Source organism: Leptodactylus fuscus, chromosome 9 (assembly GCF_031893055.1).
Source record: "Leptodactylus fuscus isolate aLepFus1 chromosome 9, aLepFus1.hap2, whole genome shotgun sequence".
Lineage (NCBI taxonomy): Eukaryota > Metazoa > Chordata > Amphibia > Anura > Leptodactylidae > Leptodactylus > Leptodactylus fuscus.
In genome coordinates this window covers 28596906-28620301 of record NC_134273.1, presented here as the reverse complement: position 1 = coordinate 28620301, position 23396 = coordinate 28596906, and the positions used below count along the sequence as shown (strand labels likewise).

Below are 23396 nucleotides of genomic sequence, written 5' to 3'. Positions count from 1 at the left end.
ACACTTGTAAGCCTTGTAACGTCCAAAATAAATTAAAATACAATCAAAAGATGATGCCGATGTAAAGCAGAGATATGGGAGATAATATTTATTACTGTATTTGGGTGGTATAACTATCTGCCTGAAAAGCAGAGAATTTCACATTTTGAAAATTGCAATTTTTTCCAAATTTCCATCAAATTTCCTATTTTTTTTTTTAATAAGTAAATACAAAAATATTGATTAGTGTTTGCCACTAACATGAAGTATAATGTTACGAGAAAACAATCTCAAAATCACTTGTGTAAGTTAAAGCGTCTCAAAGTTATTGCCATTTAAAGTGACACATGTCAATTTTGAAAAAATAGGTCTGGTCCTTAACATACTTTTGGGCTGTGTCCTTAAGGGGTTAACTAAAAGAATAAACAATAAGGCTCCTTGAGCGGTTCCACTAATAGGGGGATTTGTCTTAATGAGTATTACACAGTACAAGAGTCATTGACCATTCTGTGAGATAAACTTCTATGTATCACACATGATAAATTGTAGTTAAAGGACATGAAGGGGCCTTCTCCGACCCTGAATTATGGTAGGGGTGAGAACATTTGTATCTCTCTGCAACACTGGTACATAAACAGTGATCTAAGTTTAGTTTAAAGGAACACTAAGCCTAGATATCTGATTATTTTTATAATTTGTCACCTCTGTTTATCTGCAGGATTATTCTTGTGTTCTTGTAAAAAAAAAAAAAAAAATAGCAGAAAACGAGGTTTAATTTTCTGATCTGTTCCATTTTGGTTAGAGGAGGAGGGTTGGGATAGCTGAGGGGTGTTATATTTGACCAACGACAGACTGAGCAGAGGGGGTAGTTATCTCAAAACCAGACTCGGGACAGTTGTGTAAAGCGGTTCAACTATGGACTGCACACCACACACGAATGACCAGGGTGTGTGCTCTCCATCAAAAGTACGGACCTGCTATGTCTGCGGATGGAGACGTGCCAATGAGCCTTAAGGAGTTCTTTCTAAATTTCTAAGAAAAAAATTCACTCCTTTGATTCTACCGTTGGTGGATTTTTGAGTAAGTAGTAGACATGTAAAATTTATTAGACTTAAATGGTCACTAACTTTCCAACAAACTTTGCATAAATCCAATACTATTTAAAATCTTTGTAATATATCTTATCAGAGAAAATGCCTCTTTATCCTGTTATCTGGCTCTTTTCCTCTTCCCCCTTCCTGACAAACTGACTCACACTCTGAGAGCTCTGCTGGATTTTATATTGCTAGAGTGAGATGGAGAGAAGATCAGAAGTATCAGATTACATAGAAGTCTATGGATAGGGGAGAGGGAAGAGTGGCCAAGAGTGGAGTGAATGGAGAAAGAGGCACAGCAACTAAATTGAAAGCTTTTTGTCTTGCATTAAGTGTGTTATATACATCCATGCAGTCTGTAATATCCTATATGACCCTGCTGCAGCTTATGCGTGGAAGAGGGTTATATAACTTCTGCTTTCAGTGCCGTGTATGGGCACATCATTGCAGCCTGTCTCCACTTCCCAGCTCAGAGAGACCTAAAAATTTCAGGTGGAGCCTGCAGAGGGGAAAACTGCTTAAATACAGAATACTAGTCATATAATAGTCAGAATAGTTACTCCTTATGTATCCTCGCTGTGCTGTTAACCTTTCAACAAATTTTGCATATATTAAGTACCCTTTAAGGCATGGTGTCTAAAACAAAGGGGAAAAAATGCTTCTCAGTGGTTCTTAACCAGGGTTCGATCGAACCCTAGGTCCTATGCACAGCTCATTTTGTGTACCAGTAAAAAAACCTATACCTATGTCTTGAATTTAGTGATAAATCAAATATGATTTTTTTTTTTTCCAAAGAAGGGTTCGGTGAATGTGCATATGAAACTGGTGGGTTCGGTACCTCAAACAAGGTTAAGAACCACTGGCTTATCTAAACTCTTTGCCTCTTCTGTTCTGTTCATTATAATGATCGTACTCCATAAACACAACTTTCCGAGAAGAGGAAGGCAGACGCAAAGGAACTCTATGAAAGTGCACAGCAAATCTCATCCTGGTAAACCAATCTAATAAATCAAATCGTACACTTTCATGTCTTGAAGTTACAAGCTTGCAGGATAATGGATTCGACCCCTTTATTTAACCCCCCTAAAAACTAGTTCAGTGGTTCTAATATGTATAACTCCACTAGAGGTGTCTGCTCCTTTTTTTTTTTTTTTTTTTTCTTTTATACAGAACACATTTAGCTGGAGGATGATGACTGGAAAATGTATCTGGCAAGTTACAATTGACTTGTTTGAGCTGTGTATATATTCCAGCTCCTTGGCAGCTATGGGGACATTCATCGAACATGTAGCACGTGCGCCAAAGCGTACAAAACAAGTTCGCTGTGCTGTGCATGTGCCAGCAATTTGTAAGAGGACTCTAAGAAATCCAGTTTGTGGGCTGCTGTTGTCTACGAGCCTGGCTGATGTGACTCTGAAAATAAACGTTATGGCCGTTCTTAAAATGTTTGTTTGTTCAGTCCAGGAACAAGATTCCCTTCAACTAGAAACACTTGTGGCAATAAGGAATTTTAATACAGTTTTTTTCTGGTGTTAGTCGTGCTGGTAAAAGTCACCGGAAAGTACAGAGCTTACAGTAAACTCCAATTCTTTAAATAAATAAGAAAAAACACAAGGTCAAGCCCGACTGGGAAGAAGTATGGGTGATCAGAGTGTAAATAAAAATTCTGAGGGAGGGGCACAGAAGAATAGAATGGGGAGATAAAGGCTAGCTATAAGAGAGAAATAAAGATATTAGGAAAAAATGGGAGGTATTTAGGATGCAGATCAGGGAGGAGTGAGGCTACACCCCTCCTAGAGAGCAAGGCAGCCCAGGGGTTGCCACTTATTGGACAGCATAATAAATTTATATTCAACAGCATTCTGTTAAATTATCCCCTGAAAGTGATGTCCATAAATTATATGGATTTAGATCTACTTGATACAAAAATGTATTAATACCAGTTTATCAATATTGTCCCATCTGGTTATTTCCTTTTCCAATGAAAACTACGCCATTGATCATCAATGATCGGCTACTGAAACCACTCACCAATCTGATCTTGCCTGAGAACAGTAAGTGGCCAATATATGTAATATATGTTCATGCTGATACTAAAGGGGAGTCCATTCACAGGACCCCCTTGTCTATATATTTTAATAAGACTATGCATACCCCCCCTTCTACCCTTTTCTTGTTACTCTTGATAATCCAAGATGCAAGGAAAAGTCAAAGGCCGTGTGTCACCAGAACCCAGCATGTCAAACCAGACCTGCAGATAGATGGGTTAGGGTCATCGAATCAAATGGCGTCTTCCTCTGGTGAATCGCTGCCCCTGTTGGCCAAATGACAGTTTGTTTTTATCAGCATTCAAAAACACTTGGAATTATTATAAAATAATATAAAATGTTACCTTTGTTTTCCAGGGCAGGATGAAAGTAGATGTGAATTATGGAGGGGACCCTATTCCTAAAAGCCCATTCTCTGTTGGGGTTGCTGCTCCTTTGGACCTCAGCAAGATAAAGATCAATGGACTTGATAGCAGTAAGTAGATCCAAAACTAATTCACTTGCATTAACTTCCTATGTATTACGTCTAGTTATTTGGGTTAATGTCGTGTTGCAAATTTTGCCTTTCTCTCTGCAGGAGTGGAAGTTGGTAAAGACCAGGAATTCACGGTAGACACAAAGGGTGCTGGTGGCCAGGGGAAAGTTGATGTGAAAATTACTAGCCCCACCAAGAAATCTGTTCCTTGTTTGGTGGAGCCTGTTATTGGCAAAGAATGCAGCTCCGTAAAATATATTCCCAAGGAAGAAGGTTTGTACAATGTGGAGGTGAACTATGATGGAAACCCAGTGCTTGGAAGTCCTTACAATGTGGAAGCCACCTTACCTCCTGATCCCACAAAGGTAACCTGGAATCTTCTAACTGTGCTAAATATGTGCAGATAAACCTGCTCATGGGCTAGTTTGCAAAAATATTCTTATTTAGAGATGTTATAAATATATCTAATAGTTATATAGTCTATAAATCTTCATATTAATCCCTTAGGTTAAAGCGTATGGACCAGGCTTGAAAGGCGGTCTTGTTGGGAAGCCAGCTGAGTTTACGATAGATACCAAAGGGGCAGGAACTGGAGGTCTTGGCTTGACTGTTGAAGGACCTTGTGAAGCCAAAATTGAGTGTTCTGATAATGGTGATGGCACCTGCTCCGTTTCCTATCTGCCCACTACACCAGGAGAGTACTTTGTGAACATTCTCTTTGAAGAGACTCATATTCCAGGGTCTCCTTTCCAAGCTGACATTGAAATGCCCTATGATCCTACTAAAGTCGTTGCCACTGGTCCTGGGTTGGACCATGGTAAAGTAGGGGAAGCTGGCTTGATTCATGTGGATTGTTCACAAGCAGGTCCTGGCGTGCTTACCATGGAGGCGGTGGCAGATTCTGGATCCAAGGCTGAAGTCTACATTCAGGACAACAGTGATGGAACCCATGCAGTAACCTATGTTCCAATGTTTGCTGGAATGTATACATTGGCTATGAAGTATGGAGGAGAACAAGTGCCAAAGTTTCCTGCTAGGGTTAAGGTGGACCCATCAATAGATACCAGTAAAGTCAAAGTTTTTGGACCCGGAGTTGAAGGTGAAGGTAAGACCATGCAGTGTATGTTGCTGTGTAACATTTAGGCTAAGTGAACCTGCCATTACTTTGTGTACAGGTCAATGAAAACAGAGTGGACGGCACATGGATGACAATTGTGTGCCATTTGTACTTTTCATGGACCCATGCACTTGAATGACTTGAAAGTTTGTGACTACCTATACTGACAAAAAATACAGCCATGTTAGGGCTAGGCAATTAAAAAAAACAAAAAAAAAAACATGTCGGCATCAATCCGGAAAACCAATGTAATTTTGTGCAATCTGTTATTTCAGTTCGGTTATTCCATTATTTGCAAGCCTTTTCCTGCACTTTTGTTTGGACCGAACAAGTCTAAATGTGAACTGCTGCTGTTATACTTTGAGGGGTCTGTTCAGACCCCAGAATATAATTAGCGGAGGCCCATAGGAAGTGAGCAAGCATAAAAAAGTATTACTCACCTCACCTGGGCTCTTGTACTGGTCTTTGTCGTCTTTTGGGCTCCTGAATAACAGGCCTCAGCAGTCACGTGGAATTGTGGTGCAAAGACTCAAGAGAGACAACGTCGGTCACATTTGCGTCACCACGCCACGTACTATTGATGCCCAATCACAGGCTTCAGCTGTCCCTGACATCATTCAGCCCACCTGAAGAAGACCAGTAGGCGTGCCGAAGCCCAGTAGAGGTGAGTAACACTGTTTTTTTCAGGCCTGCTCACCTCCCATGGGCCTCCACTAGCTATAGCATAGTTATAGCTAGTTATAGTTATAGCAGTTCCAGTTTAGACAAGGTTTGCCCAACACATACTCTCACCTGGGTGTGTTTAAAGGGGCGTGGCCTAAATACTCGTCTTAATCATAATCAAGGTAAAATGCTCTGATTTGGGCCCTAATTGCCCCGCCCAACATCATATTGGAAAGGGGCCTTAGTTTTAGAATAAATAATGATTTAACCATATTCTCATTGCACAGGTGTATTTAGGGAAGCTACAACCAATTTCACGGTGGATGCGAGATCTCTGACTCAGAACGGAGGGAAACACATCAAGACCAAGATCACAAATCCATCTGGAGGATCCACAGATTGTCAGGTCACAGATAATGGAGATGGGACTTATGAGGTGGAATACACGCCTTACGAAAAAGGTATAATGTGACTTTTTAACTTTTGGCTATATAGTATATGGTCTTGGGCAACCAGCAGTATAGAGGCTGAATTAGATGAAATGGTTGCATTATTTCGCTATGCTGATTGCAAGGCAAGTATATTGGTAGCAAATAAAATGTAGAGCAGATGTACTGCCCTTTGAGGTCACACACAGTGCCTGTCACTACTCAAGGGGACGCTGGTGGCTGGACACTTTGCACTTTGACCTTCAGTTTCCAAGCCTGTGGAACAGGGTGCAGTGATATTTTTATCTTGTCGGTTTGGCTGTGTTGTTTGGGCACCATATGGTACACTATATACACAAGAGCATCCTTAGGTTTGTGGGTTCCCCATAAACTACCTTCTAAGGCCATCCGTGACTGTCTCTATAGATGGATGTATCAGTTACTGTAGTCTAATGGTCAAATATGGCTTTGCAGCTACATAGCCTCTAGTGTCAGAGACCAGTAACCTCATGGACAAAAAATGTAATATATACGCCGTATCTTATTACTCACCAACTGCTTGAGGGCTTAGCAAATAGAAAAGAGTAGTTTCTGTTTGTTTTAAGGCTAATGCGGTAACCCCAGACCACAATGAGTTTTAATCCCATTTCTGTTTTTGCGGTCACTGAAGTAATAAGTCAATGAAATAAGAAACCAAAACAGGAAAAAGATTAGGATGTGGAGTCATAGACTGGAGGACAAGCTATTGTATCTATGTAATACAGTCTAGTGGAGCAATGTCAAACTTGTAAATTATTCTGTTCTTTAGGTGTCCATATGGTTACGGTGAACTATGACGATGAACCCGTCCCTAGAAGTCCATTTAAAGTTGGAGTGACAGAAGGATGTTTCCCTTCACGTGTAAAGGCTGAGGGTGCTGGGCTTAAGGAGGCCCTCACCAATAAACCAAATGCCTTCTCGGTTATTACACGGTAAGAAATAACCCCTATGGGGGTGGTGGGCAGTTGACTGCATGGTTGGCGTTGGACAAACCCAGTAATACATCAGAGGTTCAGGCTTCTGACTCATTAATGGGCCCTAATGATTTAGCAGAAGACATTAGCATTATTATACAATCAGGTCCGGTATCATTGATGTCAAGATGACACTATGGTCACATCTACGTTGCAATAATCCATTGTTCTGGTACAATGCAGGACCAGAAGAATGGAAAACAGTCAAGAATGGATCCTGAGGGACACAGTGGGGTCTGTCCAGTATCTGGGGGTTTTTTTGGTTTTTTTTTTCCTTCAGCTCTCATGCTGTTGTGATACTACAACTCCCAGTATGTATACTTGATCTGCTATTCTTGGAAGTGAATGGAGCATTCTGAGAGTTGTAGTTTCACAGTAGCTGGAGTGCTGACGGTTACTGACCCCTGGACATTAGGACATGTGACTGATGCTGCCGGGTGTTAGAGTTGTTGCACCATCTCAATCACCCAGTATGCAGTTTCGCCTGACCTTGCCCAATGGTAAATCGCTCAACCCCCTTAAGTTATGTTAGTCTCCTTGACTATACAGCTCCTGCCTTTGCTTATGTTGACACTTTATATATTCCATATAGATTTGTGGGTTTTTTTCTATATTAAATCCATGAATCTAATGGCAGACAATGTAATATTCGGCATTATAATCTGTCTACTTTACATCATGATAATCTTGTTGTTATGGAGCCATAGGCCATTAAACTCTACATGAACTTGGTGGCTTATGGCAGGTCAAGCAATAAATATCGGCCAGCTTATCCTGTAATAACATGCTCCACGTCTTCTTGCAGGGGAGCTGGAATTGGTGGTCTGGGAATTACAGTCGAGGGTCCCTCAGAATCCAAAATGTCTTGTAAGGACAATAAGGATGGAAGCTGCAGCGTAGAATATATCCCTTATGCTCCAGGCGACTACGACGTTAATATCACGTACGATGGGGAACATATTCCAGGTATGGTGACTTAGAGCTTCCGCGATTTGCTTTATTTGGCTTTGTTTTTCATGTTCTAAATGGTAAGAGTATTTCCATGTATAAATTACGAGTGTGGCTGTATTATCCTAATAAACAGCGCTGTCTGTGGTCTTTGCTCTCATGTTTTATGGCATACATGTATTTATTACTGTAATTTTGTATCCAGCCTGTTCCTTTTATTAATGGTGCGGGGACAGTATGAGCTAACTTCATGTCCTGTCTGTGGTTTTCCTCTTACTGTGTAATTACACATCTTACTGGTTTTAGAGTAATTCAGAAAGGATGCATTAGCTGGGAGGGGGGGTTATATTGTGTCGTCTCAGAAAATACACCCACGAGCCCCATCCCCGACTACTAGCACCAATGTGTTTAGGACCAGCATCCTGTACTGATTTCATTATATGTCTTTAAAGTCATCACAGCTCTGTTAAAGGGGTTTTCACGAGTGGGATATTGATGGTATGTCCTTAGGATAGGTTATTATATGGGATAGGATGGAGTCTTACAGCTGGAACCCCCTCAGATCAGCTGTTGAAGAGGCCGCAGTGTTTGGGTGAGTGCTGCTACCTCGTCACAGTATACCAAGCACAGCGCCATGCGTTCCTTGGAGGCTGTGCTTGGTATTGCAGCTCAGCTCCATCCACTTAGGTGCGACTGATTTGCAGACAAGACATGGGGTGAATGAACATGATGACACTGGCCGCCTCTTTGTTGGAATCGTCCATTCTGGTGCTCAGTGGGGGTCCCTTAGTTAGAGCTCCCCTGTATTTGTCACCTATCCAGTGGTTGGTAGGGCCTACGTGTGGTGTCTACATCGGACAAAGTTGCTGCCACTTTATCACATTTTAGTTAGCAGTACTCCAATGAAGAGCTCTGTCACTATCAATTAGTGATCACCATTTTATCCCTGCTTTTCTCCATGTGGATTTCACCCAGGCATCTCTATACATTGCAGATCCTTATTACATCTTAAGGCATATTAAGTTAGCTTGTAGATTACTTCATGAGGGAAAGTGGTGGCTGTGACTGGGCTTTAACCTTCTGAGTCTCCATCTCTTCCACATTGCAGGCAGTCCATTCAAGGTACCTGTAAAAGATGTCATAGACCCCAGCAAAGTCAAAGTATCCGGCTTGGGACTTGGAAATGCAGTGCGGGCTAAAATTCCACAGCAGTTTACGGTAGATGCCAGCAAAGCGGGAATTGCTCCCCTTGGTGTTGCAGTAACCGGACCAAGAGGTAAGATCTACCAAGGAGGATGTGTTTCTTTATCTCTCCATTATTGTGTGAGACTCTTGTCTGTACTGTGCTTTAGACTTTTGCTTCTTACTTGTATCCAGCTCTGCAATATTCTTCTACCCTTCAGAATGATTGATTTTATAGATATACTTTTAGCAGTGTATTACCAGAACTCGGCGTATCACCGCACCCCCACAGATGGATAGGTTAGGGTCACTTGACTCAAATGGTGAATCTCCATGTGAATCTGCCTCTGTTGCTAAATGTGTTTTTGGCAGTAAACGCGTGCACTTTTTTTTTTTTTTTAAGGAGTGTTTTTTAGAGTGTTGCTGCTTATCTCTTTGGCAAAATGGTAACGCCCTCATTGCTCCAAAGAGCTAATTTGCCTATTGAGAAAAATGTTGATATGTCTGTAACAAAGTCAGCAATTTAAGAGGGTAGAACACTGTTTGATTCAGGTGACCCAAACCTGTGAGACGGAGTTCATATGCCAGGTATTGGTGACAGGCTCCCTTAAAGGGTGTTTCTCATAGGCTATAAACAGTGGACAACAAATTTGTTTCCCAAAGCGGAGTTGCCGGACCTCTATTCCATCTGGTAATGCAGCCATTAATTGAATGTATTATCCGCTGCTCCCTCCATTCAGTTCTATGGGAGTTAGCTGCTTCCAGGACACCCATAGAAGAGGATGGAGAAAGTAGCAACTCATTGTCTGTCTGTAAGAGGGTTTGAGAGCGGTCTACTCCCATTCTATAGATAAAGGTCCTAAGGGTGTGAATATGCCATAAATGTTCTAAAATAGGACCACGCCTTCAAGGGGTTATACAGAATTAGATAACATGGCCGCTTTCTTCTTCTCAGGAAGTGACATCATGTCTGTCAATCATATGGCCATGCTGCAGCTCACTCCTATTCATTTTAATGGATGGGAGGTCATTTCCTGATTTCTTGGAAGTGACATCGCTTCCATTAAAATATATGGGACTGAGCTGCGGCATGGTCATGTGACCAATGGACATGATGTCACTTCCTAAGAAGGAAACGGCCATGTTTCTAATCTTGACCCCCTTCAGTACAGTCATCTCTGTTAAATCTTTGCAGTTGTCTGTGGCTATCTAATAATATAGTTATACGTATAAGTTAGAACATCCGACATGTCTCGGCCCAGGAATGAGTGGTTTAAATACTGATGATCATGAAATTAAAGAACTAAAGGAATTAAATAATTGGCAAATCGATAAGAATGATGATTCCATTACAGATTTAGAATTATCCGCTCAATAGCGCCATCACCACCACTAGTGGGCATGAGCGTTACTACAATTTGACACTAGTTTAGTTTAAATAGAAATCTGCAGTTTTTACAGTCCAATATTAGGGTTCGGCAGGAGACCATCTTCTATTATCTACTATATGTTGTTTGTTTTGCCCCCTGGGTTATTGTGTGTCCATGCCCATTCTAAATACTAACATTGTTCTAATAGGTGCCAATAATAACAGTATTTGTTTCTAGTTAATGGGCCGGATTCCTTAGAGAAACGGAGCCCCTTGAGAACCATATCAAATTTCTTTAAAGGTGACTTCAAGCGAGATGCAAACGCCCCAGGTTTGGACTTTTGTCATCTGCTCCAGGAACACGTGGAATATGAATCAGATGTGATTGTGGGTCTGTCTCTGACTGCTCCTCATAAGACTGCCAATGATTCTGGTCTTGTCACTTCAAATCTTCCAATATTCACTGGTGGAGAATGTGATTTACTGTAAATTTAGTAGGGTGTTCCCCGGTCTGTAACTCGCTATAAAAATGTAGTATCTTGTACTTGTTGGGGGGAATTTATTATCATATGTCTGTTTGCAATCCAGGATAGCTACTCCATTCACAATGGCTTACCACATAAAAATCAGCGGCCCAGCCATTAAGATCAGTTTGGTGAGATTATGTAGAAAAATTTCCAAATTGTGTGTTGACACAAGACTTTCCAACATCTATAAAACCTGGGTATAGGTAACCCAAATCACAAAAGTTAGTTTTATATTCTTACTGAATTGAAACCCTACAGGGTTTTGGCTGGAAATCAGAAAAAAAAACCACCCCAAATGGTATTATCCCATTCCATTTCAAGCCATTCCTGACTTTGGCTCAGAATACGGCAACAAAATCTGTTTCCGCAACATGGGGCGTTCGCCTAACAGCCAAAAATGGTGCATTTCAACAAAGTGTGGCCTTAGCTTTAATGTGATTTCCTTTTGTATTTTCTGGGACCATTTGGGGTATGGTATAGACCATACCGATACTATGATAGAGATAATAGTGCCATAGTTGTCAGTTATCTTACCCCAGGTAGATTGTATAGTCATGTTGTCACCGGTAGCAAGCACAGGAAAAGGAAGAAACGGACACCTTGATATAAACCTTGGTATAAACTTCATCTTTGAAATGAAAATCTGTGTATGTCTGTGTGACTGTGAGCTTTTCTATCCAGTCGACATCAATAGTCAATACTTTGTGTAGGGCAATTCAGCTTGTGTTACAGACCCCGTGGGAACGCACCTGAGATGTAGCAGGCTATCCTGTTGAATGGTGTCAGCTGACAAGTACTATACAGATGATTGCTGGGCAGAATATGGAACAATCAGGTCCTTGTGTACAGGATTTAACGAGTACAAGTTTGGGAAGTGAAAAGAAACTTCTGATAACATTGGGGAATATGGGTTACGTACTGGGGAACGTAGCCTGAATCTGCTGCCGTCTGCCCTTGTGAATCCATTTTGTTAAGTGTGCTCTTGCTTTGTTACTAGGATACATTTTCTAGGTTACTTTATATCAATAGATTAGAATATGTATCCCAAATGAGATTAAGGCTGAGGCCCCACGTAGCAAGCCACAGTGAACACGGGTCCCCCCACTGAGTGCACAATGGCAGTGAAAAGTGAACATGTTTCACGTCTCTCTTGCACCTTGGTCGTCTGAATGTAGCCTTTAAAATCTAGAATATGTGAATTTTTACCCTAAGCGCTTATTCACACAACAGGACTGTGCTATCTGATCCGTTAAATAATAGAACATCCCATTTCTCATGGATCTTTCAGTAGACTTGTCTATAAAAAGTGATTACCATCAGATGTGAAAAAAAACTACTGAATACATGGCTCGGTCGTGTGAATTAGCCCTAAGGGTGCGTGCCACGTAGCGGTATCTGTTGTCAAAACCCACCAGTGTGGATATGATTATACAGTATATCTATGTGATTATTGGCAGTCACAAGTGGCCAGAGTTTCGGCTACCTTTACATAAGCATGCACCTCACATTAGTGGTAACTCAGTTGGTGGTGCATTTCCGCGCACCTTTATTTCGTATGTGACTGCCCCAGACACTGTCCAGCAGCAGTTGCAGAAATAGCACAACATTAAATTACACAATCTAGTCCTTGCATCATGTTTTGGATCCCAGTCGGGTACACTCACTCTGACTAGAGGATAGCCCTACAATGTATTGACTGTTTTCATCATCTTATAAATTTACAGCTTAAAAATCTAATGAAAACTTCTTTCAAACAATCTGCACATTTCAGATTGAACCTGCTTTAGGACTTGTGTGTGTGGCGGTATTATAGATCCATACAAGTGCTGAGTTGTATGGAGCCATCTTAGATAAAGAGGGTGCAGTATGGCCTATAGATCTGTCTCTGTTTCAGCACAGGAGCCTATCTCGCAGTATCTTTTCAGCCTAGATAGAAGATGACTCTTTGCTCTTTTGCCCCTCCACTTCAGGTACTAGTCCCGAATACCTGCCCTGTAGCACATAGCAGCCTCAATGCAGATGAACATTGGCCAAAGAAGTTTTGCAGCAACTTGCAAAGTTTTTTTTTTAAATTGGTTATTGTCCCTGTGTTTATTTCCAGATTAAAAAAAAAAAAATTGCAAAAGTTCACTTTTGGTATTTGGGTGTATTCAGACTGTGCAGTTGGCATTGTTGTAAAAATCCTGCTATTTGGCCATGCGGCACACTACTGCAATGTTTAGTTCCAGACTAGCCGGGTATAAATAATAGTAATATACGACGTGATAAGTTTCTGGCTTGGCCTTGATTGTTCAGTTTTCCCATCCACTAAAACTGACACACAAAAAAAACCTGTCTCTTGGTTTCATGTCGCTGAGCGGGTCACTTGTCGTACCGTGAAGCCTTAATAGTGAAAGGACTAGCGTCTTTAATTAAATGGCCATTAATTGTATAGATAGAATACAGGTAGATATATGTATATATGGTAATACATCTTCTTTGAGACACCCCCACTCTTTCATTCATTTTTTTTTTTTTGGTGGTCATGTCAATAAGGTTTCAAAGTTATCCAGAACATCTGCAATTGGTTGTATATCTTATCACTAAATGTGTGTGTGTGTGTGTGTGTGTGTGTGTGTGTGTGTGTGGGTATGCTTTTGTATGTGTGGCGATATAGAAGTAATAATAATAATTTGATATACCATTATAGATGGCGATGGCTCTATCTATGTATCTAGATATCAGTACACACTATATAAATCGTCAGCCCCTCTCCTGTTGCATGTGTATGTTGCTTTGCTCTCCGGTCTTGGTGTTGGCTTCTTATACATGTGCCCAGTCTCTCGGATAGCTTGCTGCTTTGTTCCCAATCATTCATTATTTGGCTTTGGTCTCTTCCATAATGACTTTGGTCTTTTGGTGATTTCACTATGTTTTGATATGTACGTAATGCTTTCTAATAATACCAAGGACCAGGGATTCTCTCTCGAGGTGCCAGTCCTGATATTATTACCTAATGTGTTCTTTATATACTATGATAAAGACTAAGACACTGCAGTTCTGTATGAACTGTGTCCTGACTTCTCTGTGTGTATACTTACAGATGTAGCAAAGCTGACTTTACCACTTGAGACTACACAGTTTAGACAATATAATGTCACCAGTCCATATGACACAAGTGACAAACTCTGCTCTGCACATCTATCATTTTTAAATGGATTCCAGTTTTTACACCTTTTCTAGAAAAATAAAACTTTTCAATCACTTTTTACATAAGGCTAAATATTCCTTGTATATGCAGATATCTCATCATATAGACCAGCAGTCCCAGGCACCAGGTTTGTGTCATATGTGACACCATCTTGACTCTGATGTTGAGCTTTGTGATAAAAACCGGTGCAGACAGTACACGAAATAAGAAAACATGGATTTTTTTTATTTTTCTAGAAAAGGTTGGAAAATTTTTCAAAATCTCCTGGAGCATAGAGTCCTCATACAAATGTCTCTATAGGATACTGTGGTTTACTATACTATAAATATGGGTGAAGGCGCTGAGCACATGTAGCATCTGAACATCGTCATATCACTAACATTATACTGTACCACAGAGCAACCCGTGGGAAAAAAAAAGTTCTTTCCGAGAACTTATTTTTTTTGAGTGTTTTAAAAAATTTTATATGGGGGGAGTTTAAAGCATTATATGAGCTCGGTTCTTTCAGTCCTGTTTATCAAAAACGGTCGAACATATTCCAACTGAAACCTGATGTTTTTGAGTATCTGTGGCAAACGACAATGCCAAAAAAAAAAGGTTTGGTTCCACCCGTATGTTGGTGGCGACTGCAAATAGTTGATATTTCTGCCGCTTTTAAGAGTTCTTTTGGATTTGTGGACTTACATTCTCTTCCTCTGTAGGGGTTGTGGAGCCGGTGGAGATCACAGACAATGGAGATGGGACACATACCGTGGCCTACACACCTAGTGTCGAAGGTCCATACACAGTGTCTGTCCAGTATGCGGATGAGGAGATTCCTCGGAGGTAAGTGCTGGATTGTTTTTGAAATCAGATGTTGGCCAAAGTTTAGGAATTCTATTCTTTTATTTTAATCTATTCTGCTTTATGGCACCCGCTGATCTGCATTTGTCCAATGGGTGTACAGCCCGGAGGTGAGATGTATATCTGTCTCCACAACTAGGGTCCCCTGAACCTTTGGTCCAGATAGGGTCATGGCCACAGTGAGTGGAGATGTGCCTGTGTACTCTTGGCTCCTCAATCACTTCTATGGGAGTTGTGAGGATGGTGTGCACACTTACAATGGCTCAGTTGTTCTCATAACTCCCATAGAAGTGAATGGAGAGAGCCACGTAGCCATCCCTACACTCACTGCGGCCATGACACCTCTTAGAATAAGGGTTCTGGGGACTCCATTCTGGAGATGGGTGTATGTGTACCTAATAAAACCTTTACCCACATTTATCAGACATTAACAGCTTATTCTATCCTGAGGCAACGCATTTAAGTGAGATTTAGGTTATTAAAGTAGGAATACAATGAAATTCTGCTTATAATATAATTGTAACTGTTTGGATCCCTGTTGGGATCAGTGAGACTTACATACAGCAAGACATAAGTACATATTGTGTATTGTAACGTTCCACGAAAAACCAAATGGACGGCGTATGTCACGAATGAAATAAATGGGTTAATGTGGTCCTTCCTATAAGTCTTTTCTTTTCCCTTTTCTACTTCATATTTATTATAGTTATTCAATTATCCTATTTTTTTCAGTCCCTTCAAGGTTAAAGTTCTTCCTACATACGATCCAAGCAAAGTGACGGCCAACGGACCGGGCCTCAGCTCACAGGGGATCCCTGCAAGCCTTCCTGTTGACTTTGCTGTGAATGCGAAGGATGCCGGACTAGGAGATCTCTCTGTTCAAATAACTGTAAGTCTCTTCTCAGGAGATGAAACAATGAATGAAACCCTTGTCATTTTCTATCTTCACAGTAATATATGGGATCCATTTTCCAATAATCAGACAGATTTATGAAATGTCTAAAATAGAAACTTTGTTGCCCATTGCTGCTATGCGCAAAAGAGACGGTTTCCTAAATTCCCCATGTTCCGGGCCATTGCTTGAATCTCTATTGGGAATCCATGTTATACATGGATGTACATGTGGGAGAAGGGTGGTGCATCATGGGAGCTCCATTTAGAGGCACATTGGGTATACTTAGGTACCCTAGGGACCTCGTGTGCTATGTATACCACTTAAAGGGAACCTCTCACCAGGTTTGGTGATCAGTGGGGGGTTGAAGATTCTCTTTATGATCTCTTAAATGGATCAGTGGCCAAACCTGCGCCTTTTAGCTCTATGGAGCTCATAAAAATGGGTGCACTTGACTGTCTACACCACTCTTAGGGCTTCTTCACACGGAGTATACGCTCGCTGATTCTGAACGTGTAACACGTTCCATGTCAGCGGTGTTAAAACAGATCCCATTGCTTTCTATGGGAGCAGGCATACGTGCGCTCCCCATAGAAATGAATGGGCTGCTTTTTTTTCTCTATAGCTTTCAATGTGATACACGCATCACATTGAAAGCTATAGAGAAAAAAGCAGCCCATTCATTTCTATGGGGAGCGCACGTATGCCGGCACCCATAATAATAATAATAACTTTTATTTATATAGCGCCAACATATTCCGCAGCGCTGTACAATTTGTAGGGTTCAGATACAGACAGATACAAAACAAAGAACGTCATTTCACACAATGGGACACCCATAAAAAGCAATGGGATCGGTTTTAATGCCGCTGATACGGAACGTGTTACACGTTCAGAATCAGCAAGTGTATACTCAGTGTGAAGGGGCCCTTATAGACTTTGAATGGAGTGGCTGAGCAGATGTACAACAATCATTCTATTCTCTCCTCCATTCCATCCATAAATGTTGGCTACAGACCCCCATTCAGACGATCAGTCGCCCCCCCCCCCCTTCCCCCCCTTATAAATCGTAGATTTATAAGCTATCCTGTAGATAACTGTTTTTTGAGGGATCACCCCTTAAAGTGATTTTCCAGGCTAAGTAATTAGCCAGTACAGGGGTCTGATACCAGAACCCCGGCCCATCAGCTGTGTGAAGAGGCTGTATCATTCAGATTAGCCCTGCGGCTTCTTCAGCACTTGCCAAGCACATTTATAGGGCAATTAAGCCCATTCACTTTCTGCAGTCTAGCCATGTGACCCGTGACTAAGAAGCAGCCACTTCCAACAGCTGATCTGCGGGAGTCCTTGGTGTCAGGTCTTCAGTTAATGACTTATCCTAAGGATATCATCAATTAAAACATCCCAGCTAATAGAATCCATTATTTCCCTCTAAATACCTGAATGGTCCTTTTGTTCAGTTAGTCACCATGCTAGAAAACACATCTCTTTGCATATAAAACACGTGTTGTAGGTTTCCGCTAGCTCAGAGTGTCCGCCGTTGCAGGATGCTGGGGATTTCATGCTATTCCCCCTTGTTAGTAATAAAGTGTAAATCGTGTGTAATGAGAAACATTGCTGTTTGTTTAGGGATTAAAGGAAAACTTGCAGCCTTGGGGATGTTCTAAGAAATCTGTCTAGATGGACAAAGAATACACTCTGGGCAAATTCTCAAAACATGGTCATGTAACCCAAGATGACGGCTCTCTGGCTTCCAGGGGAGCTGTAATTTTCATTGATGTTTGTTTTATTCTGACAATATTGTGATTTGGATGGTGTTTCTTTAGCTGTTCTCGGCACTGTCATGTGGACACTATTAGGTTTCAGATTGGGTGTATTTGTATGGTGTGTTTGTTTTGTGTTTTTTGTTTTTTTAAAATAAATTCTCCTTTGTTGCTCCTAGGACCAAGAAGGTAAACCAAAGAAGGCTCAAATCCTGGACAACAAGGATGGAACCTATGCCATATCCTACGTTCCTGATAAAACTGGGCGCTACCAGGTTGCTGTAAAATATGGCGGTGATGACATACCCTATTCTCCATACAGAATTCGAGCAATGCCCTCAGGAGATGCCAGCAAGTGTACAGCTGCAGGTATGATCCTAAGTAGAACTATAAAACCTTTGCATTGCAGGCACGGATCAGAATTTTAGTGCTGATTTCTCTTCATAGAGGGCTGCGAATCTGACTGAAGATACCCCCAACATGCAGATGATGGGGTGCATTCACATCAGTGGTGTTTAATTCGTTCTTTTGGTGTGTTGTAGGATCAGAAGAACGGATTAGACAATGAGAGACAACAGATCCTATTATACCTGGGGTCCATTGGGTATCTGTCCTTTTCGTTTTACTTTTTTTTTTTTTTTTTTTTTAACCTGACATTGCTGGGCGAAAAAGTCAGACTTGCAGAACATTTTTCAGGACTATTTTAATTGGACTCTGCTGTGGACAGACTCTGATGCAGATGTGAATGTACCATAAAGTTGCTGTAAGCTCCCTTGTCTCCTATCTGTGGACAACATTGTATGGAGTTTGAGGAGCAAAGCAACATATAATCTCAGATAGCTAGATAGACTTGTATAAATTGTTTGGGAATTCCTACATTTTCTTTATGTAACAATCCAGTATCTCAGCCTTCCCCAAGTATAGAACGAACAGGAATTCACATTAAGAATGTATAAACTTCTGCACAAATTCCAGCTATATGTATTATTATCAATGCGAATAGTAGGAATCTTTTCATTTCTTTAAGGTGGGGAATGTTGGAAAGTGTTAAAAAAAAAAAAAAAAAAAAAAAGAAACTGTGTGTGTGTGTATATACACACACACACAACCTCTGGATATAACCTACCAAACTAGTAAAACCTGAATTCATGGCTCCATAATAATAATACGAGGTGCATAGAACTTGTGCTGGTGCATTGTCATGGCGTATTACTTGTAGGAGCTGCAAGTGTATGAATGCAGGAACTGTGCCAAGAGCAAACAAATCTTTGGCTCTGTTCACATATGCATTTAGAGTCTCTGTTACCTGTTCTGGTATTTTTGAGAGCTAGTAGTCTGCAGTCCTTTTTTGAACGCAAATAAAAAGGTGTTCAGCCCCATTCCATTAGTCAGGGTCCATCTGAATATTTTGAATCCTTTCAACAACAGGGTCATGAAAGGCTTTATATCCCTCCTCTAACCAAAACGGTCACCTGGTCTGGAGAAGGGGATGTTAAGTGAAGGCAGTGATTTCGGTTTCCTGTGCTCCAGGTCTCCATTCTTTTGTTGCACGCCGTTTTATCGGATAGTTCTGTTTGGTTTTGGCTTGTTTTTGTTTCTCACTTGATCTCCTTTGTATCCCTCTTAGTATGTGGTTATTTGAGCCGTACCTGTCCCTTTCCTTGTAGTCTCCGTGTCCTGCATTCCTCTTAGCTTTGGTCACATACAGCCACTCAATAGGCTGAGAAAACACAACCTGACATATTGTCTCCTTGAAGTTTTCCTTTCCCATCACTACAGGAGATTTCCTGAAAAATTGGTTAAATAACAGACGCCGACCGAGGAGGAAAACAAGTCTATGTTATCCCAATGTACAGGGTTAAAGGGGCTCTAATCCTGTTTTCTCAGTCTTTTGCACTTACACAAGCCCTTGGAGACGAATATACAAGTCATGTAGGATTTGACTATGAAAACACTATTAAATCCTTTTTTTGTGCTGTCCCTTAAGGTTGGGCTGCCATTGTCTCTGAAAATCCTCTTCCAAGATCAGTTGAGTAGGTTAAAAGCAGTACCCAATATATTATATTAGGGTCATACAAAGGTGTAACTTGAAGCTCCTGGATCCCAGTGGAAAATTTGTAAGGAGGGCCCTACTTATTATGTGCCATTTATAATACATGTGTCGTCTTACACTATAGGGAGGCCTTTAGGCTACCTTTGCACTCCTTGTAGTTACATTGGTAAAGGGTATTTGTGATGATTTGGGGCTCAGACACTGCCTTTTATGGCAGTAAAAAATAAATTGATGGATAACTTGACATCCACACCATGTTTTGCTGAGGTGCCAAAGTCTGTAGATTAATTTATGAATTACGTTATGGTTAGATCTACATTTCTCATATATAGCTCAAATCCCCTGTATAGACAGCTTTGAAGAGGACATTTTGCCAAGAAATCTAAGTCATTGTAGCCACCACTCTTCCGATTCTGGCGCAATTGGAATTTTTTCTTTACCCCCCACCATTCCAGAGCAATCATTGCAGTTAGTTTCAGCACAAGTATGCTCACTACTGTCAGGTGGGCGTTCCTCAGCTGGAGGAGAAAAACTGGGACCACCCACCTGACACCTGAGTATAATTTGTGCTGAAACTAAAAGCAATCATTGCTTGGGAATGGTGGGGACTAGAGAAAATATTCCAACTGCATCGGAATCAGCAGGGCAGCACCTATTGAAGGATGCAGATGGACTTGGTGGAGATGGTGAAAGGACCTCTTTAAAATTTTTAAGATTCTAGTTATCACCAGGAGCTTACTGTGTACGGTTATTGAATTCAATGCATATACTGTATACAATAAGCTCATACGAACTCTGGTGGTGGCTGATGCCAGTGTGAGTTGTCAAAGTTACCTTTTTGTGGTCAAGGAAATTTATTATTATTTTTATTTATTTATATAGCACCATTAATTCCATGGTGCTTTACATTTGGGGGTTACATACAGTACACAGAATATACAAGTAGATATAATACTAACAATGACCAACTGGCACAGTGGGGTAGTGGGCCCTGCCCGCAAGGGCTTACAATCTATGAGGGAAGGGGGAAGAGACAGAAGAGGGGGAGACTGTACAGATGGCAGTGCGGTGATAGTGTTATTGGAGGTTGTGGGCCTTCCTGAATAGATGAGTCTTCAGGGCCTTCTTGAAGCCTGTGATTGTGGGGGTCAGTCTTATGTGTCTTGGTAAGGAGTTCCAGAGTATGGGGGATGCACGGGAGAAATCTTGGAGACGGTTGTGTGAGGAGCGGATGAGAGTGGAGTAGGAGGTTATTGGAGGATCTGAGGTTACGTGTGGGCAGGTAGCGGGAGATTAGGTCAGAGATATATGGAGGGGACAGGCTGTGGATGGCTTTGTATGTAAGCGTTAGTAGCTTGAACTCAATTCGCTGGGCTATAGGTAGCCAGTGGAGGGACTGGCAGAGGGGAGCAGCCGATGAAGATCGGGGGGTGAGGTGGATTAAGCGAGCAGCGCAGTTTAAGGTGGACTGGAGGGGGGCGAGGGTGTTAGCTGGGAGTCCATGGAGAAGGGTGTTGCAGTAGTCTAGGCGGGAGATTATGAGGGCCTGGACAAGCATCTTGGTAGTTTCCTGGGTGAGGAAGGGGCGAATTCGGTGGATGTTCTTGAGCTGGAGGCGGCAGGAGGTGTTGAGGGTTTGAATATGTGGAAACTCTGGTTAAGAATTGAGATGGATGTGCATTTATCCCACCCAGTCTGAATTGATTGACATACCTGAGGACAGTGAACATCATCCCAAGCCTGGCTAAAACCAGGGGCAACGTGGCATGTCCGTTGAAGCAAGTTGTGCTTGTGCATTGTGCTAATGGATTAAGAGTATCAGAAGCTTGCAGATGCTTTCCCTTCCTCACTGCTCGTGTAGTGGGAATGACAGACAATGGTATACATTTTAATTTTATGAATAGGATCCTATAACTGCTACAGTCACATCCCAGTAAGTCTAAAAAGACCTAGAAATGAATGTCTGTCTCATGGCTTTCTGTATTTTCAGGGCCTGGAATCCAACCTGCTGTGAAGACCGGGGAAGAGGTTGGGTTTGTGGTTGATGCCACAACTGCTGGAAAAGGAAAAGTGACTTGTAGTATACTAGATCCGGATGGTTTAGAATCAGAAGCAGATGTTACAGAGAATGAGGATGGCACCTACGACATCTTTTATACCACTGCTAAAACCGGGCCTTATGTTATACATGTCCGCTTTGGGGGAGTGGATATCCCCAACAGCCCCTTTACTGTTATGGTAAGTCACTAAAGTCTACTACTTTGTAATGTGTAATTTTGCGTCAAGGAACAAGACCTCTGGAGCAGGATGGGTTTACTCTCATGTGCCAGATGCAAGTGTGCCCAGTAATACAGATGTGCCCAACCTTACCTTGGCTTAATTTTTGTTAGCGGACCGGTCACCAGGTCAGATGACAAATGTCATTGGGCTTTTCAGACCTGGTGTCAGGGCCTCATTAAGGGCCCCTTCACACGGAGTTTACACTCCATATATTCTGTATATGCTCCGCTCATTCTGTACATTTTACACGTGTAAAATGTAGTTAGCCATTGAGTTCAATGGCATGTTCGTATAATGCGAGTCTTTTTGTGCGTGCGCAAAAAGACTCGCGTTATACAAACATGCCATTGAACTCAATGGCTAACTACATTTTACACGTGTATATTTACACGTGTAAAATGTACAGAATGAGCGGAGCGTATACAGAATACACGGAGCGTAAACTCTGTGTGAAGGGGCCCTAAGGGCTCCAGTTTCTCGTACAACCAGTTTAATACAATATTGTGACACGCTAGAAAGCCTATTGACAGGCTGCAGTTCACAACACAACCATTGGGTGGCCACATATAACATTGCAAAATCATGTTGGTTTGAAATGCTGGTCATCTGTGGACTCACATGAGGTGGACATGTCTAGACAAGGGGAAAGGTAAGGAAAAACACATCTGTACCTCCATGATGAGCCTCCAAAGTCTAAATTTGTGCTGAATACTAGAAGCCTAAGAATTTGTGAGTGTTCCTCTTTGTCCAAAGCTGGAATTGGTGACTTTTGATGACTTTGTTCCCTTTGTTTGATAATGAAATGTTTTTGACCTTTTTCTTCCACATACCAGGCTACAGATGAAGTCCCAGTAGTGGCTCAGCAGCAGAGTGTTAGTGCCTTACCCCCAGGCTATGAACCCTTGGTATATATATATATATATATTCATCTCCATATAACCGATCCACTCTCCTTCCATGTTTGTTTCATGACAGAAATTGGCATTGCCACTCTTTGGGACTGCTTGAGCCGCTCTTGGCCACGTTGATCATTTCCTTGTTTCTTTATTATTGTCTCATGACTTTTTTTTTTCTTTTGCCTTTTAAGCTAAAGAGCAATCGCAGCCAATCACCTTTAGTATTATTGACCCCGAAGAGAAGCCTCTGTGATTCGGAGACTTGTTTTCCTTCTTGCACGATACACTTTGCTTTTTCATTTCACCTTTTTTTAGTTTTTTTTTTTTTTTTTTTTTTGTGTTCCTGAAAATCATCATTACTAAACTTCCCGATCGGTGGCACCCCCACGTGACTGCTGTTATGTCATCCTCTACACCGCTATGTCTAAATCATTTTCTTTTCCAGATTTCACCTGTTTCAGTTCCAGTTTGATGTATTTGTTACGATCCACAGCTTCTTTTACTTCTTGGGTTATTTTCACAGCGGTGATTTTGCAAATTGACTGTGTGTGCAGATTGGTTTGAACCCAGACAGCTAAACTGTTCTCCTTGCATTATAGTGATCTATGATGCTGGGACTCCCTGTCTCTTCACAAT

General features: G+C 41.4%; 1 protein-coding gene across 3 annotated transcripts in view; it reads left to right on the top strand.

The window, feature by feature from the left end:
• FLNB (filamin B) overlaps window positions 1-23396 on the top strand; it is a 143603-nt gene that overhangs the window by 93333 nt on the left and 26874 nt on the right. The window contains exons 19-31 of one of the 3 annotated variants that reach the window (XM_075287885.1): window positions 3479-3596; window positions 3699-3961; window positions 4104-4701; window positions 5664-5837; window positions 6613-6775; window positions 7623-7783; window positions 8874-9041; window positions 10555-10647; window positions 14735-14858; window positions 15609-15765; window positions 17711-17900; window positions 21575-21822; window positions 22698-22769. In XM_075287885.1, the coding sequence (XP_075143986.1) occupies window positions 3479-3596; window positions 3699-3961; window positions 4104-4701; window positions 5664-5837; window positions 6613-6775; window positions 7623-7783; window positions 8874-9041; window positions 10555-10647; window positions 14735-14858; window positions 15609-15765; window positions 17711-17900; window positions 21575-21822; window positions 22698-22769 (2529 nt within the window). The remainder of the gene's footprint in view (window positions 1-3478; window positions 3597-3698; window positions 3962-4103; window positions 4702-5663; window positions 5838-6612; window positions 6776-7622; window positions 7784-8873; window positions 9042-10554; window positions 10648-14734; window positions 14859-15608; window positions 15766-17710; window positions 17901-21574; window positions 21823-22697; window positions 22770-23396) is intronic. The other 2 variants (XM_075287883.1, XM_075287884.1) reach the window with 2 other exon arrangements.